The sequence below is a fragment of the Myotis lucifugus genome, unplaced genomic scaffold, assembly GCF_000147115.1.
Source record: "Myotis lucifugus unplaced genomic scaffold, Myoluc2.0 scaffold_54, whole genome shotgun sequence".
Lineage (NCBI taxonomy): Eukaryota > Metazoa > Chordata > Mammalia > Chiroptera > Vespertilionidae > Myotis > Myotis lucifugus.
In genome coordinates this window covers 4,589,629-4,607,841 of record NW_005871102.1, presented here as the reverse complement: position 1 = coordinate 4,607,841, position 18,213 = coordinate 4,589,629, and the positions used below count along the sequence as shown (strand labels likewise).

The 18,213-nt window shown below is 38.2% G+C and overlaps 1 protein-coding gene across 1 annotated transcript in view; it reads right to left on the bottom strand.

Moving 5' to 3' along the window:
- The window catches only part of AXDND1 (axonemal dynein light chain domain containing 1), a 51,731-nt gene that overhangs the window by 25,226 nt on the left and 8,292 nt on the right, over nt 1–18,213 (bottom strand). The window contains exons 7-14 of the mRNA XM_023753996.1: nt 17,847–17,903; nt 16,276–16,378; nt 14,326–14,447; nt 12,280–12,420; nt 11,471–11,575; nt 3,691–3,811; nt 1,616–1,717; nt 35–198 (exon numbers count right to left, since the gene is read on the bottom strand). Of these exons, the coding sequence (XP_023609764.1) occupies nt 35–198; nt 1,616–1,717; nt 3,691–3,811; nt 11,471–11,575; nt 12,280–12,420; nt 14,326–14,447; nt 16,276–16,378; nt 17,847–17,903 (915 nt within the window). The remainder of the gene's footprint in view (nt 1–34; nt 199–1,615; nt 1,718–3,690; nt 3,812–11,470; nt 11,576–12,279; nt 12,421–14,325; nt 14,448–16,275; nt 16,379–17,846; nt 17,904–18,213) is intronic.

The window sequence follows — 18,213 nt, the reverse complement described above, 5'->3', positions numbered from 1 at the left end:
TATAATCAGAAACACAAGCTTCTTAGAGGCTCACTTGTTGGTTCTGAAGAACGTCTGCCATTTGATAAGGCCATCCTTAATTACGAGCAATTTCTGCCTCATAGAATCTTCGTTTTCTTCCATTTCCTGTTTAAATTTACTCACTAAGCTTTTCCATTTCTGTGTCAACTTCTGCAACAACGCAAGGTCCGAAGTGTCCTAGATAAAAAGGCATGGAATCAAACCACTTTTTCATTTATTAATGTAACAAATAGCTATTAGCATACACCAAGCCATTGTTAATACTGTAATACCAGAGAAATCCATAGAAAATGGGTTACAAAATTAAAAAGATATTCCTCTTTCAAAATATCATCAGTGACACTACTATACAGTCGCTTCAGTGGTAGATTTCCTGTGGCACTAAGTATTGGAGGCAAAATTTTTTTCCTTTGCAACAAGAGCCCAATTTCCCCATGAAACTTCCATGGGAGGTAGTGCAGTACACTGGAAAGAACAGAAATTCAAAGCTAAACAGAACCAAATGTGAATCCTAGACATTTAACTGGCTGTGTAACCTGAGGGAATGTTATTTAATCTATTTGAGATTAATTTTTCTTATCCATTATAACAGGACTGGAGGCCCGGTACACGAAAATTTGTGCACTGGAGGAGGGGTCCCTCAGCTCGGCCTGCCCCCTCTCACAATCCGGGAGCTGTGAGATGTCCTACTGATGGCTTAGGCCGGCTCCCCATGCCTAAGCTGCAGTCTGGCCACCCTCTGCAGGAGGTGACTGGGCCAATCAGGGGAAGGCACCGCCCTCATCATCCCGCTGCTGCTGCCACTGCCAGCCCTCACAGCCACAGCGGCTGCCAGCCCTCCTCGGCCCTCCTCAGCCCTCACAGCCGCTGCGGCTTTGTCTGGAAGGACGTCCGGAAGATATCCAGTCTATCCAGTCTAATTAGCATATTACCCTTTTATTAGTATAGATCAGTGGTCGGCAAACTGCAGCTTGCGAGCCACATGCGGCTCTTTGGCCCCTTGAGTGTGGCTCTTCCACAAAATCCCGACTTCTCCGCATGGGCCACGAAGGGCCACGAAGTTTCAATCACACTGTACGTGCGCGCCTGCACGTGGTATTTTGTGGAAGAGCCACACTCAAGGGGCCAAAGAGCCGCATGTGGCTCACCGGCCGCGGTTTGCTGACCACTGGTATAGATTGCCAAAAGAATTAATGAAATGACTAGGGTAAATGGTTTGACTCTAGAAACACTAGGTACCACTTTCCTCCTTTGTAACCTAGTGTGCTCACTGAATTTCCCCATTAAATTGCAGAGAATGCATCCATAATACAACTATTTCAATAAACACAGCTCATCACAACTTTTTTAGTTTAATAAATAGAGTAACTAGAAACTACATTTACAGTGTTATTAACTCAGATAAACTGCTTAACTTGCTTTACTTAGAAGACCTTTATTCACCTTTCCTTCAATTTTTCATTCTGCCACAATAAAGCACAAATGTAAAACTATATTTAAAATTTAATCTATAAATTTAGCAAAAGCCTCTTACAGTCTCAACCCTCAACAGTTGGAGTCTCTTTTTCCATAAGTTACATGAACTGAGGTTTACCTTCGTTGACAGCAGTATGATGAAATGCTTAGCATATTTATTCCAGGCTTTTTCATTGAGGTAAAGGTTTTTAGCCAAAATGACTCTATTTTTTTGAATTACCTATATTAAAAAAGAACTGAAATTAAGATCCTAAATCATTAACAAACCACTTTAATTTATTAAACTCAAACCACTTTTACATTGAACTATGAACTCAATCACAATGACTTATATAAATCATGAATTAGTTTGAATCACAAATTTATATTTTCTAAAGCTACTAAACTAGAACCAAATTGATAAAGAAGTTCCTAGAGAGAAAGGGAGAAAAGTGGGGGGAATGTTATTTAATCTATTTGAGATTAATTTTTCTTATCCATTATAATAGGACTGGAGGCCCGGTACACGAAAATTTGTGCATAGTATGTAGCAGAAATTCTCACACAATTTGATACCAAATACCCATTATAGCCCTAGCCGGTTTGGCTCAGTGGATAGAGCGTCGGCCTGCAGACGGAAGGGTCCTGGGTTTGATTCTGATCAAGGGCATATGCCCAGGTTGTGGGCTCGATCCCCAGTGTGGGGTGTACAGGAGGCAGCCAATCAGTGATTTTTCTCATCATTAATGTTTCTATTTCTCCCTCTCTGATATCAATAAAAAATATATTAAAACACACACACACACATACACACAAAAGTCATACTCTTAATAATTATTGAAAACTTCAAAGAGCTTTTCTATAAATGATTTTATCTATTGATATTTACTATATTGCAAGTTAAAACTGAAATTATTAAAAATCCATGTTAATTCACTAAAATGTAACATTAATAAATTAACATACATTAAAATAACATTTTTATGAAAAAATAATTTTATTTTCCAAAACAAAAAAAATTGGAGAAAAGATTACCACTTTCACATTTAAAAAAATCTCTTTAATAGAATAGAGTGGAATTTTCATATTTGCTTTTGCATTCAATTTGTTGCACTATTCCATATCATATAACGTCAAAAAAATCCACTACACTCATGTGAGAATGACAGTGAAAAAGGCAAATAACATTCCAGCATTAAGATGAAAGTAGTTTTCAAAGAAAGAAAGGAAGAAAGAAAGAAAGAGAGAAGATGAAAGTTGTTTTGACCTCATGAAAAGGTCTCATAGACTCCCAAGAGGTCATACTTTGAGAACCACTGATACACCGAATCAATTACCAGTAGTATATAGTCATTCAATGAATGACTGTTCTAGACACTGTCCATGTAGCTGTAAACAAAAGAAAGTCATTTCCAGGGAGTGGACATGCTAGCTGTCGTTTCCTGTTGGAAGGAACTTTAGGGGTGATCTAACACAAAGCCCCATCAATTCAAGGCATTTTTTTACAGAACCCTCTGCCAGCGGTCAGTTCTCTACTGTTCAAATACTTCTGGAGCGAGGGAACTCACTTGTCTTCTTTATTCTTCCTACTGAAAATGCCTAGCTCCTGGATTTGTTTCTTATACATTTACTGTCATGACTATTCCCTCTGGGCATGACAATGTCCCTTTTAAATTCTGGATCAGGATAGGACAATATGTCCTTGATAAGTTCTGACTATTCCAGAGGAAAGTGGGACAAAAATCTGAATCTGTTCCAGGTCATAATTTGCTATTAATTTTCTAAGTCCCAGATGTGAGAATAGGCAACTTTAACAGCACACATTTAACACTTCAGAAAAATAGAAGATTCTTGCTCATACTTCATAGATTCTGGTGGGGGAAAAAAAAGAACCCTTTTTGTGGGCAATAGCCAGGCACCCAATAGTAAAGAAACAAACAAACAAAAAATATAACTTTCCCTTCCCAGGGTTCATAACATCTACCTTATTCATCAATTAAATATGCATCTTCATGTTTCTGTTTGACTCTTCTTTTTTTAAAATTTATTTTTATTGTCGAGAGTATTATAAATGTTCCCTGTTTTTACCCCTTTGCCCTCCTCTCCTTGACTCCCACCCATCTTTTTTTTAACTTTTTGTCCAACTGAAATTTGTAAAATGAAATTTTATTCAAACAAAAAAGAAGTTCAATTTATGATTCCTGATGAACCAACCTTTAGGGCCAATTCATATGTGGCTGTACTCCAGATATCTCTTTCTGCCATTAATTGTTTAATATCATTCTCCAACCTTCCTCTTTGTAACATATATAGGTCATGGTACTCTTGTACAATTCTAAAAGAAAAATTAAGAAACAGCTATATAGGACATTTTTTTAAAAGAACTTTTTTTTTTTTAAAAAAAAAAAAGCAAGTTGTCCCTTTAAAACTGATCATAAGGTAATTATAGTATAATTGCTGGATATTTTGATAATAGAAACAGAAGAAAAATATTCATAATTCATTAAAAAATCTCACAAAAGCCGAAACCGGTTTGGCTCAGTGGATAGAGCGTCGGCCTGCGGACTGAAGGGTCCCAGGTTCGATTCCGGTCAAGGGCATGTACCTGGGTTGCGGGCACATCCCCAGTGGGAGATGTGCAGGAGGCAGCTGGTTGATGTTTCTCTCTCATCGATGTTTCTAACTCTCTATCCCTCTCCCTTCCTCTCTGTAAAAAAATCAATAAAATATATTTAAAAAAAAAAATCTCACAAAAGTTAAAGTAAAAAGTTCAATACACTGTTTTCTGTTCAAAATATTTTTCATTATATTCTTCTAATAGAATTTTCACAACATGGTATTCCAATAATATAACACTGTATCTGATAACAATTTTAGAAAACAAGTAGTAATAATACTGTAGTGCTATTGTTAAGCTTGTATTTCTCATAGACTCAGGATTCTTTACTCAAGTCATAAAGCCCAATCGTTGTGAGACATTACATTTTAAAATTACATGTAATTAGTATAAGATTTAAAGAAATTCACTTGCCGTGAAAAGAAATTCTCTACCAACCAACCAACCAACCAAAAGTTAAGTATAATTAAGTACCTTCTTCTTAAATATGTTTCCTTTGTGTTTACGAGAACATACCTTTTCCTGCTAACCTACACTGAAGCTTCTCTTAGAATTAAAAGCCCTTCTGAGATTAAATACAGAGAAGTAGTAAAATGGATAGAAGCATTTGATAAACCTTTTAAAACACATCCTCCTGAGGAATATTAACTTCGCTACATGAATTAAAAGCCAGCAAAGCAGAATTCTTTCCATTTTGCTGAAAGTCAGGGGTCACTGGCATCAGTTCCTGAAGCCTCATTCTATTTGGAGGCTCCCATTTTTCAATTACCTGAGAAAAATATTAACCACCCGAGGTGTCACACAGATGAACACAAATATAGAAATTCCACAAGCTGTACCCTTAAGATTTGTGCACTTTACTATCTGAAAGTTAGACCTCTATTTTAAAAAGAGAATTATTGACCCTTGTTTAAAATAGCAAAACAAAAAAATTGAGAAACAACCTCAAAGTCCAACAATGAGGGATTGGCAAAATAAAATATGATGGAGCTTTATGATAAAAAATACTCTGTAGTTAAAGATCATGTTCTTAATACTTTGGTACTTGGAAAATATTTGAGAAAACCAAATGGCTTAGTGGGTAGAGCATCAGCCTGCAGACTGATAGGTCCCGGGTTTGATTCCAGTCAAGGGCATATGCCGGGGTTGCGGGCTCAATCCCCACTAAGGGGTGTGCAGGAGGCAGCTAATCAATGATTTTCTCTCATCATTGATGTTCCTATCTCTCTCTCCTGTAGAAGGCCCCCTGCCAGGGAAGGCGCTGGCTTTCTTTTAAATTTATGTCCACTGAACCCATGATGAAGGCAGAGCCTTATCTTGGGGATATATCCAGCCAAGAGGTAGGAATTCCTCAGGTGACCTTCAAAGCCAGGTGCTGGGAAATAGGTTCTTATCTAAATCTAGTCAAGCACCAGGAATGAATGCGATTCGGACCCACCCGGAGATGACTGTTTACAAGGAAGTTACAAGAATGCACACATTCCCCCTTTTATTTACCCTTAGTAAAACTTCCTGGTATTTGGCTATAAATAAAGGTTGTTGTGTTGGCTCTGGGCCCTGTTCATCTATCAGAGAGCAGACGCCACACCTGGTCTCAGCTTTCCTCTATTTCTGTTTCAGTCTTGTTTTATCCAATTTTCCTTAACCTCGTCAAGTTCTATTCAAGATTTTTATCAACCCCCGAGTTCTCTCTCTCTGCGCTGGTCGCAAGAAGAGAGAACACCATCCCCCCATATCTGGCACCCGAACAGGGACCCCCATACTCTCCCTCTCCCTTCCTCTCTGAAATCAAGAAAAATATATTTAAAAAAATAAAATAAAATAATAAAATGAGAAAGTCCAAATGATAAAATTATACATTTTGACCTCATTTTTATAAAAAGTACATAGAAAAAATATACCAAAATATTAATAGTAATTAACTCTAAGAAAAAGAATTATGAATGTTCTTTATATCCTTATTTATGTTTCTGTATTTTCCAAATTTTCAATAAAGTAATCAATTACCAGCAAAAAATATTATTATTCTGTTTGGTAATCCTCACCCGAGGATATTTTTCCATTGATTTTTCAGAGTGTGGAAGGGGGTGGGGGGAGGAGGGAAAGAGAGAGAAAAACATCAATATGAGAGAAACACATTGGTTGGTTGCCTCCCGCACCAGTATATATCCATTCATCAGTATATGAGAGTTGCCTTTTGTCCTTATCTTATTAATTGGATAGGTATGAAAATACATCTGGTTTTTGTTTGCATTTTCGTAATTAGTAGTGTAAGTTGAGATTTTTTGGGGGGGATTTTAGTGAATCTACTATAAGGGCAAAGGTTTTTTTGTTTTGTTTAGTTTTGAACACTACCTGGCGTATATTAAACAGGTATTTGCTGAATGAATAAACAAATAAACTAGAACTTCCTTTGTGCTAATGTCCATTATAAGAACAAAATATCTTCTAAAACTAGAAAAAAGGGGAAGGAAAGGATGAAATAAATTTTATCTTTTTTTTTTAATTTGTATTTTTTATTGATTTTTCACAGAGAGGAAGGGAAAGGGATAGAGAGCCAGAAACATCAATGAGAGAGACACATCGATCAGCTGCCTCCTGCACACTCCCCATTGGGGATGTGCCCGCAACCACAGTACATGCCCTTGACTGGAATCGAGCCTGGGACCCTTGAGTCTGCAGGTCGACGCTCTATCCACTGAGCCAAACCGGTCAGGGCAAATTTTATCTTTTTAATGGGGATAATGATAGCATATAATTAATGTATCTTATGAAGCTAATCAGGCAGAGAGGGAAAAGTTAATGATACAAGAGAAACAGGGAATATTGGCTGAAAATATATCAAGTAGGAAAGAGGGGATATAATAAGACACAAATGGAGGTTGGCCTTAGAAAGGATGAACTGTGTTCATCCACAGTTAAGAGAAGGGAAGATATACTAGTAATGTATGAGCACAGATGCAGGTAGGTGGGTAGATGTAGGGGTGAGCGTTTGAGTTATCTTCTGTTTGCTTCTACTTTTTTTTTTTTAAGTACAATTTACATTCAATATTATCTTGTATTAGTTTCAGGTGTACAGTTTCAGGTTAGACAATCATGTACCTTACAAAATGTTCCCCCTGGTATTTCCAGTACCCACCTGGTTCCTTCTACTTTTTATAAAGCAAGGTCATCAGCTCAGAAAGAGGATGGAGAGATAGTATTAGAAGTATGAGGACTGCCAAAACCGGTTTGGCTCAGTGGATAGAGCTTCGGCCTGCGGACTGAAAGGTCCCAGGTTCGATTCCGGTCAAGGGCATGTACCTTGGTTGCGGGCATATCCCCAGTAGGAGATGTGCAGGAGGCAGCTGATTGATGTTTCTCTCTCATCGATGTTTCTAACTCTCTATCTCTCTCCCTTCCTCTCTGTGAAAAATCAATAAAATATATTTTTTAAAAAAAAAGAAGTATGAGGACAGAAGTCAAAGTATAGTACAGTTATCTACTAAGATAAGAAGGCTAAATACACTATTCTAAATAGTAGAGCATTCAGTGGGCAAAAAATGATCAAGGTACCCCTTCTCATCCTAGTAAAAAATATACTAGAATAAAAGAATCTTTTTAAATTCAGATTTTATATATATCTGTGTTTTTCTTTTTTTAAATATATTGTATTGATTTTTTACAGAGAGGAAGGGAGAGAGATAGAGAGTTAGAAACATCGATGAGAGAGAAACATCGATCAGCTGCCTCCTGCACACTCCCTACTGGGTATGTGCCCGCAACCAAGGTACATGCCCTTGACCAGAATCGAACCTGGGACCCTTGAGTCCGCAGGCCAATGCTCTATCCACGGGGCCAAACCAGTCAGGGCTCTGTGTTTTTCTTAACATTTAAAAAATATAGTCACACTTCAACAAGTTCAAAAAAAAAATCAGAGGACTATGCTGGATTAAAAGGGACATAATACAAGATGCAAGGTGTGGTCTTAGATTAAATACAGGTTTGTACAACCAAATGCAAAATATATTTTGGCAGTAATCAGGAAAAGTTCAATATGACCGGGGCAATTTATGAAGTGAAAATTTATTGAAATAGGTAGAGGCTGTTGACTAAAAAAATCCTATATAATAAAAGGCTAATATGCAAATAGACTGAATGGCAGAACAATGGGAACAACTGAACAACCAGTCGTTATGACATGCGCTGACCACCAGGTGGCGTGTGTGGAACATGGTGGGCATCAGCCATGGCCGGATAGTGGAGCAGGTGAGTGGCCAGACCAAGGCGGGGCGCCAGTTACTGCCATCGGGGTGAGCCTCTGGTGGTTACTGAAAATTCTTTGCTCCTGTGTGCCGCAGTCTTGTCCAGCACTTGCATGTGCTGCCGGCGCTGGCCTCTCTCGCACCACTACTGGTGCCAGAGCCACCTCTCGCACCCACTGTAGGCGCCCAGCACTGGCCCAATCGCTTGGTGCCATCAGCGGGTGCGAGTGGCAGCTATGGCCCCAATCACCCCTCAGGACTTCTCCACCTCCCCTTGCTCCTGAGGGGAGATTGGGGCCAGCAGCTGCCGCTTGCACCCACTGCCGGTGATGGCCCCATTTGGGCCTGCAGCAGGTTAGACAATCATGTACCTTACAAAATGTTCCCTCTGGTATTTCCAGTACCCACCTGGTTCCTTCTACTTTTTATAAAGCAAGGTCATCAGCTCAGAAAGAGGATGGAGAGATAGTATTAGAAGTATGAGGACAGAAGTCAAAGTATAGTACAGTTATCTACTAAGATAAGAAGGCTAAATACACTATTCTAAATAGTAGAGCATTCAGTGGGCAAAAAATGATCAAGGTACCCCTTCTCATCCTAGTAAAAAATAAACTAGAATAAAAGAATCTTTTTAAATTCAGATTTTATATATATCTGTGTTTTTCTTTTTTAAATATATTTTATTGATTTTTTACAGAGAGGAAGGGAGAGGGATAGAGAGTTAGAAACATCGATGAGAGAGAAACATCGATCAGCTGCCTCCTGCACACTCCCTACTGGCTGGCACCGGCTCCAATCGCTCTACACTTTTAGCAGGTGCAAGTGGGACCGGCACCGTCAGTGCGTGGGAGCGGCAGCGGTGGGAGCGGAGCTGCCAGCAGACAGGGGATCAGGGGTTGCAGTGGGAGGGGCCGGGCCAGGGCACAGAGGATGGGCTGAGACCCACCCCATGCCTACTGCAGCCTCGCGGCCCACAGTTCCTTTCAAGGTGCAGGAATTTGTGCACTGGGCCCCTAGTCTATATAATAAAAGCCTAAGCGACCATTACAGCAGAATGACCAAAATGACCAGTCACTATGATGTGCACTGACCACCAGCGGGCAGACGCTCAATGCAGGAGCTGCTCCCTGGTGGTCAGTGCACTCCCACAGTGGGAGGGCCGCTCAGCCAGAAGCTGGGCTCGCAGCTGGCGAGTGCAGCGGCAGTGGTGGGAGCAGCAATCCAAGAGGTAAGGAGCAGTGAGCAAGCAGTCAGACATCCCCCGAGGGGTCCCAGACTGTGAAAGGGTGCAGGCGGGGTTAAAGGACCCCCGCTTCCCCCGCACCCCTCCAGTGCATGAATTTCGTGCACTGGGCTATTTAGCCCAGTAGGCTATTTAATAGTATATACATTACCACTTTTGGTTTTTAAAAATGCATGTGTTTACATGTACATAGAAAAAGTGTCCACAAGAATATACATTAAGATATTTACAGCAATAATCTATGGGTGGTAATGATGCTGGAGGAATTCATGGGCCAGACATAAGTAGGAATGAGGTGGAGGTTGTTGGGGTGCCACTGAAGTAAGCATCTGCAGAAGCCCCTGCTGGAGGATGAGATGTGGACGATTTTATTGGCATAGAGTTATATTTCTCGGGTTTCAAAGTCCCCTGCACCTTAAGCCAGCCCTGGGAAAGGTGCAGCTGGGGTTCAGCAGAGCCAGAACTAAGGCCAGTGTCCAGTTTCTATCCATGTTGCAGGGGGTTTGGTTCAGCATCCAAGCTAATTAAAGTCCATTAGTCCACATGGGTGCAGGGGATCGTGCCCTGCAACAGGAGTCACAGGAGCCAGGCCAAGAGAGCGAGAGGGAACTTCCTTGGTTGGGAAGTTTATATATTTAGATTTCTCGAGCTTGCAATGGCCACACCCATCCTGGCCAATTACCTGTTTCAGGTGTGACTGATGAGCAAGCATCTTCCCAGGTCACTCGGACCTTTATTGGGCATGTGTCTAAATTGCCTTTATCTAGCCCCTTCCTCCATCAATCAGTGGGGAACAGACTCGGAGAATGTTAAATGCAGCTTTTGGCAAAGCTGAATAAATGGCATGCCTGTGTCTAGACTTCCCTTTCCTTCTTTTCTGTTAAATAACAACCAGGTTATTACAACAGAGTCAATCAGATCGTAATATTGTTTTATTCATTTTTGCTTGTTTGTGTTTTCTAATGTTCTTATAAGGCATATGTACTGCTTCTATGTTAATAAAATATTTTAAGTCAACTAAATAAAAATTTAAAAATGCAATTAGACATATCTTTTGATATATACCCAAGTGCTTCTAGTAATTAGAATTCTAACAGAAAATGAAATTAAATAGAGGTCAGCAATCTATGGCCTGTGGGTTAAATCTGGTCCACTACTTGTTTCTTGTATAGTACATGAGCTAAGAACTTTACATATTTAATTTTACTTTTTATATTTTTCAATAGTTAAAAAAATAGAAGAATACATCACTGACACATGAAAGTTTTACAAATTCAAATAAAGTTTTACTGGAACACAGCCATGTTTTGTTATTGAACCCTGGCTGCTTTCAAACTACAATGGCACATTACAGAAGCAGAATTGATTAATTGTATCAGAAACCGTATCTCACCATTTGACCCTTTACAGAAAAAAAAATTGTTAATCCCAAATAGAGAATAAAACATTAAGACCATAGTAGAATCACTAAAATCCTCCCCCCAAAACTAGACTCACACTATTCATTACAAAAATGCAAACAAAAACCAGGTATCTTTTCATACCTATGCAATTAATAAGATATGGGCAAAAGGCAACTCTCTCGTACTGATGAGTGGACATATACCGGTGCAACTACTTTGTGGAATATTTGGCAACATCTAGCAAGACAAGGCTATGCATATCATATGACGCAGTAATTCCACTTCCAGGTATACACCCCTGGAAGACTATCACTCAAGAAGACGTTACACATCTACCAGCTGTGCATTACAACAGTGCCTGGAGGAGTTAATATACGTAATAAGCTTTACGCTGTTGTAATTTTTAAAAACCTTCAAATGTTTCTAGAAAATTTTGAAATAAAGTGTGAAGCAAGTATGACATAATGACAAACATTTGGTAACTCACTTGGCATTCTTTTCAGCATCTAAAAGAGCTTGTGCCAAATCCTGGTGGGTTTTCTCTGCATCCTTTGTTAACTTTATATCATGTGCCCGAACCAAACACAGCTCCCTGAAATAAAGCAAAGAAATTTTATAATCGTAAAGATTTCCAAAACTCTCTACCCAGGAAAATCAGATTTACACTCAGGACTCTTCACAGTTATCACTGTACATCTCTTCCTAGTTTTTCCACCTTACAAACCAAATCAATAAACCTAGTGTACAGCTGGATAGAATCTTGCCAGGTTTGTCAATGGAATCAGGCTGGCTAGAAAAGGCAGAAAGAAAATGTGGGGGTATCCTCTAGAATGGGGTGAAGGTAGGTGCTGACAGGCAAGGCCTCCAGGCTGCTCTGTCCTACCCTTAGACCTGCCTATCCCACCCTCTTCATTCTTGCCACTAATGTCTTGCTATGAGTTTAGGTGATCACTCACTTTGATTGCTATATAAAATGCTTGTTCTCTTGGGCATTTGAACCTTAACATCCATAATCAAGGCACTGCTCTGTAAACCTGATGAACATCTCTATCTTAGACGGAAGAAGCAGATCTTTTCCCGACTGAATACACACAGAGCCCTAGTTTTGTGGTCACCTGTGTAACCCATGTCTATATATCTATATCTACATCTACATCTATATCCAGTCCTTTCTGTTCTATTGCTAAACATGAAAACAAAAGTCCTCACCTTTAACCATTCTACTTTCCCTGAATATTCCTGACACACTTTAGAGACATGGCTTTGACTTTCGTGTTTAAGATAATCAGTTTTTACCTGGACAGTTCCTCAATAACACTCTTAAAATTGTACAATTCTTGCAAAATGCGCTGATCCATCAGTCGCTGAGTGACCAAGTCCTTGTAGAAGTCAATCATCTGCCGGGCAATTTCGTCAAGCATTTGTACATACCGTTCTCTGCATGATAAAGAAGGAAACCAAGACATCATGCAGAAGAAAAGGAAAAAGGAGCGAAAACATGAGAGACAAAGTAATGTTAGAGAAACGCTGGACAGACACAAATACAGAAAAAGAAAGGGGTTCAGGCTGTGTATTCCTACTATGCTCACACACATGAATGAACCTTGAAGAATTTTAACCAGTCATAATTGGAACATCTGAGATGCAAAACAAAACAGGACGTGTTTCTTTCCCTTCTTCTAAAGTATACACTCTATCAGGGTAAGAAGCATGTCTTCCATATTTATAACATCTAACCGAGTGCCTTGAATATAGTGGAATTTTTACAAATAGTTGAATCTGTGAATAAAACCATTTTCCTCAAACTGACCAAAATGTAACCACTATTTAAAAAGAAAAAAGGACCTGCCCTTGCCAGTTTGCTCAGTGGTTATCATCTGTAATCATAGACCGAAGGGTCTCAGGTTCGATTCCTGGACAAGGGAATGTACCAAGAGCAGGTACCCAATAGGAGGTGTGCAGGAGGCAGCTGATCGATGTTTCTAACTCTCTATCCCTCTCCCTTACTCTCTATTAAAAAATCAATAAAATATATTTTAAAAAAATAAAAATAAAATAGGCAAACATTTTAAACATTTCACAAAAAGGACACATCCTCAATAAGCTCATGAAAAAGTGCTCAACATAATCAGTTGGCAGGGGAATGCAAGTTAAAACCATAATAACATACTATTACACACCCACCGGAATTGTCAAAAATAGAAAGACTTGCAAAACCAAATGTGAGCAAAATATGGAGTAACCTTTTCTTAAAGGGCTTTGGCTTGCCTGCCTGTCTCTTTCTGTTTCGACTTCCTGGGATAGAACCCCACCCTATTTTGGCCTCTAGAAGCTAACTCCTAAAGTCAGCGAGAAGATTCCTGCTTACATCAACTCCTCAGAAGGGGAAGGTTTGGATACACTGTAGGTCATCTAGTTCCTTTGCCAGGATTCCTCACCTATCCCTCCTGGCTTTGTTCTTAGGTTGACACCTCAGTCTTTAGTTGTCCCTATCCTCATTCTAATTTGGCATTCTCCAGCTCTTGGTGATGTTTCAACAACTTACTCCTTAGTATCTAATCTTGATCGTCTGTTATTAATGGCTTTGCTTCTAGTGTCTCAGCACTGTCAGACAGGGGAGCTCAGCTTCCATAAATCATAGTGGACAAATAGGGCAAATTTATATTATTAATGCCCATTCAGGAGAAACAGATATGACTCTATAGCAAGTAAGCTGCAGAACCCAGTATTTTGATTCTCCTGTTTCTTTCAGCTTTTGGAAAGTACCAGTGTGGTGAGGAGGATTATAATAATAATAATAATAATAATAATAATAGTATTTATTATCATCATCTATAACAATTATATTTATTGAGTACCTAATTCTGTGCTTTCATTTAAACCTCACCACAATCCTATGAAGCATCTTAATGCTTGACAGAGTAGACAATCAATAAATATTACTGACTGAGTAATGATCAAATAAACAAATGAAAATTTTCATAGTAGCTATTTTCTTCATTTACAGATGAGAAAAATAAGGCTCAGACTTTTACCTAGGTCACAAACAGATGATAATTTGAAACCAGATCAGTCTAGCTTCAGAATCTATACTTTTTGCACCATTTCACATAGCAGTTCACTCCCAATCATAAAAGAACATGATGTCAAACATCTCAACAGAAATCACCTTAAGGAAGTTCTCAACTATTATATTTTTATTATAGAAAATATAATAAAAATGTAATGAGGCTCCTTCTTATCAAAAGGACAGAGAAGTGTACTTTTGTGATTTTCTCAAATGCAGAGATAAAAACAGAATTCTAATATAAAATTCTGGAATACTCCAATAACAGCTCTCACCTGATTTTGGACAGTAGTTCTCCTCTATCTGCACAGTCCACACTGACTTGTCGAATAAGTTCATGAAATACTGTATTATAAATGGTCTGTTCCTTCTTCAGTGTATGTAGCAGTTTGTGCATCTGGCAGAGGAGAAGTTAATTAGCATTTATTATGGTCTTGTCAGTAAAAACATTTTAGGATTTAATCACCCTGAATGTGAACTAAGTTTTAGAAACAAATTGATTTATTTCTCTTACATTTTCTGTTATAAATACTTATATATAAAAATGACTTCTTACTTTTTAAAATCTGTGTCTAATCATTGAACCTCTTTATATGATGCACTGAGATCACAATATCATTTTTATGTTATTTCTGCCAAAATACAAAACCTGAATCTAATTATGACTACACATCAGACAAACCAAAATTGAGGGACATTCTACAGAATAACTGGCCTGTGCTCTCCTAAATATCAAGATCAAGAAACGCTAAGAACTCTTTCAGATTATAGTTGTCTAAAGAAAAGTGACAGCCTGGCCGGTGTGGCTCAGAGGTTGAGTGTTGACCTATGAACCAGGAAGTCACTATTAGATACCTAGTTCGGGCACATTCCCAGGTTGCGGGCTTGATCCCCAGTGGGTGGGTGGGGAGGGGGTGTGTGTGTGCAGGAGGCAGCTAATCAATGATTCTCTCTCATCATTGATGTTTCTATCTCTCCCTCTCCCTTCCTCTCTAAAATCCATAAAAATATATTTTTTTAAAAGAAAGATGACCAGTAAAAGCACTGTGTGATCCTGGGATCCTGAAAGAGTGGGAAAAATAGTGATGAAAGTCATTATAGGGACAATTGATAAATTTGAATTTCGATCATCACATCAATGTTAAATTTCCTGATTTTGAAAACTGTATTACAAATATGTAAGAGAATGTCCTCTTCCATAAGAAATATACCCTGATGTGTTTGGTGATAAAAAGGCATGATGTTCTCAGCTTACTCTAAAATGGTTCAGAAAAAACTATACTTATAGAGATACGCAGAGAAGGAGAGAGAATGACAAAGCGTATAGGGCACAACGTAAACAATTGGTGAATCTGGGTAAAGGTTACATAAGAGTGTCTTATTTTGAACTATGTTTCCAATTCTATAAAAATAAAGATTTATAAAACAAAAAATAGCCTTCATAAAACATCTATATCTATGTAAGACTGAAAGAGCCCTTTCATTAAGCACAAAATAAAAATTACAAGTGGTAAGAAAGCACAACTTAATTGGCAGTGCTTTTTATTGGTATGCAAAATAATCTATAGTGCTTAATATTCAATGAAATACAACAATAATAATAATAATAATAATAATAATAATAGTTGACCCTGGAACGATGCAGGGGTTAGGAGCATCAACCCCCATGCAGTCAAAAGTCCATGCACAACTTTTGACTTCCCCAAAACATAACTACTAATAGTCTACTCTTGACCGGGAGCCTCGCCAGTAACATAAACAGTCGATTAACACATATTTTGTATGTTATATGTATTACATACTATATTCTTACAATAAAGTAATCTAAAGAAAAGAAGATATTATTAAGAAAATCATAAGGGAGAGAATATATGTTACATTATTTACTGAAAAAAAATGCACATATAAATGGCCGCATAGCTCAAACCCCTGTTGCTCAAGGGTCAACTGTACTAACAATTAATTATACAAGGTTTACCACATGCCAAGCACTGTTCTCAGTCCTTTACATTCATTATGTCATTAATCTCCACAACAACTCTATGAGGTAAATATCATTATCATCTCTAATTTACAGGTGAGGAAAACGAGGCACAAATATATTAAATGACTTGCCCAGGGTCACCAGCCAATAAATGACGGGATCAGGATCCCATACAGGCATTCTACCATCCAGAGTGTATGCCTGTAACCACTAACCAGGTCACACGGATCTTTACAATTACCTGAGTGGGCCCTGTATACTCCTGATTGTCCACACCGGCCCTCTCTAGCATAGTATCCATCACATCATTCAGTTGGACCACTTCTACTCTTTTATTAGGTTTCCTAAAAGATTAAGGTGGCAGACTTAGTAATTAGTGTTACAATAGGTCATCCTCAAATCACAAAAAAATATTTAATATGTATAAATAAAATGTATATACTATGGAATATTAATGGTATCTTAAAGCATTAGACCTGTAAGTATTGATCTAATGGGCATATCAGTAATACTTTTTTTTAATAAAGAATGCAAGTAATATGATCCTCTCTTTCATAAAAGAAAAGAATGCTCCCTCCCCCCAAAATTCAATTCGCCTATTGTGTATGATTGTAAGAACATAGAAAAAAATGTGGAGAGATAAACACATAATATTTCACAATATAAGACAGGAAAAGGGAAAAGAAGAAGAGGGGAAAAAAAAAAAAAAGACTGTATCAGGCCAGCAGGCATGGCTCAGTGATTGATCATCGACCCACGAACCAAGAGATCATGGTACAATTCCGGGTCAGGGCACATACCTGGGTTGTGGGCTCGATCCCCAGTTGGGGGCATGCAGGAGGCAGCTGATGAGTGATTCTCTCTCATCATTGATGTTTCCATCTCTCTCTCCCTCTCACTTCCTCTCTGAAATCAATAAAAATATTTTTTTAAAAAGACTAGTAAAATGGAGAAATACTAATGGTTAAATGCAGCATATAAAAGTATTCTGTGCACTTTATATACTTTATTATATATGATCCCGCAATCCCACTTCTGAGTATTCATCCAAAAGAATTGAAATCAGGATCTCAGAGAGATTATTAGCACCCCCATATTCGCTGCAAAACTAGTCACAACATGTAGAAACAGCATAGATGTCCATTGATGAATGAATGGATAGAGAAAAAGTGGTATATACAGGCACTGAGATATTATTCAGACTTAAAAAAGAAGGAAATTCTGCTACATACAACAACGTGTATGAACCTGGAGGATATGACACAAAGTGAAATAAGCCAGTTACAGAAGGACAAATACTGCATGATTACACTCACATGAAGCATCTAAAATAGTCAAACTCATAGAATTATGGATTGGAATTGTGGTTCCCAGGGGCTGGCAGGAGAGGGAAACAGGAACTTGCTAATTAGCAGGCATGAAATTTCTGTTATGCAAGGTAAGTTCTGCAGATTTTCTGTAGCACTATACTTAGAGTTAACACTGTATTGCACAAACATTTGTTAAGAGAGTAGATCTCACGTTATGTTCTTACCACAATAAAAAAAAAATTAAAAACAATCAAAAGAATTTTAAAACTGTCAGGAAGCATTTTATAGTACTTAAACATGGTAAATATGTAAAAACTGAGTATTCAATTGGACAAATGAAAACACTGATTAGATAACAGAATTGTGGGCAATTATTATCTAGGGTTTCTGCTGTCATTTTAATATTTTTATGTAATAAAGTACCAAGAAAACTGTATATTTTATATACAGTATATACAGTTATCCTTTCTAAGAAACACTTTCAAAAATAAATTGTACTTACATGGATGGGAAGAGCAATAGCCTGTTTTCACTATCTTTGAGGAGAGTCGTATATTTGCTGCAATAAATAAGACAGGTAAATGTTACTGTGAGAAATTTATCCCATATCACAACATGATCAACAACTTCAGACCTCAAGGAACTGAGAAGCTGGACGGTAATCAGAGAGGTCCGCCATTTTGCACACATCATGCCTAAATAGTCTCAGACATCTACAGATACAGGTGTAATGACATTTATCATATTTGGAGCTTTAATCATATTCCTTAATATATCACAATATGAAAATTTCCTATATTCACTTAAAAAAACAGACTTTTTGAAGAATCAGGGAAGGAAAAAAATGGTGGCAGAGTAAGTGGATGCTG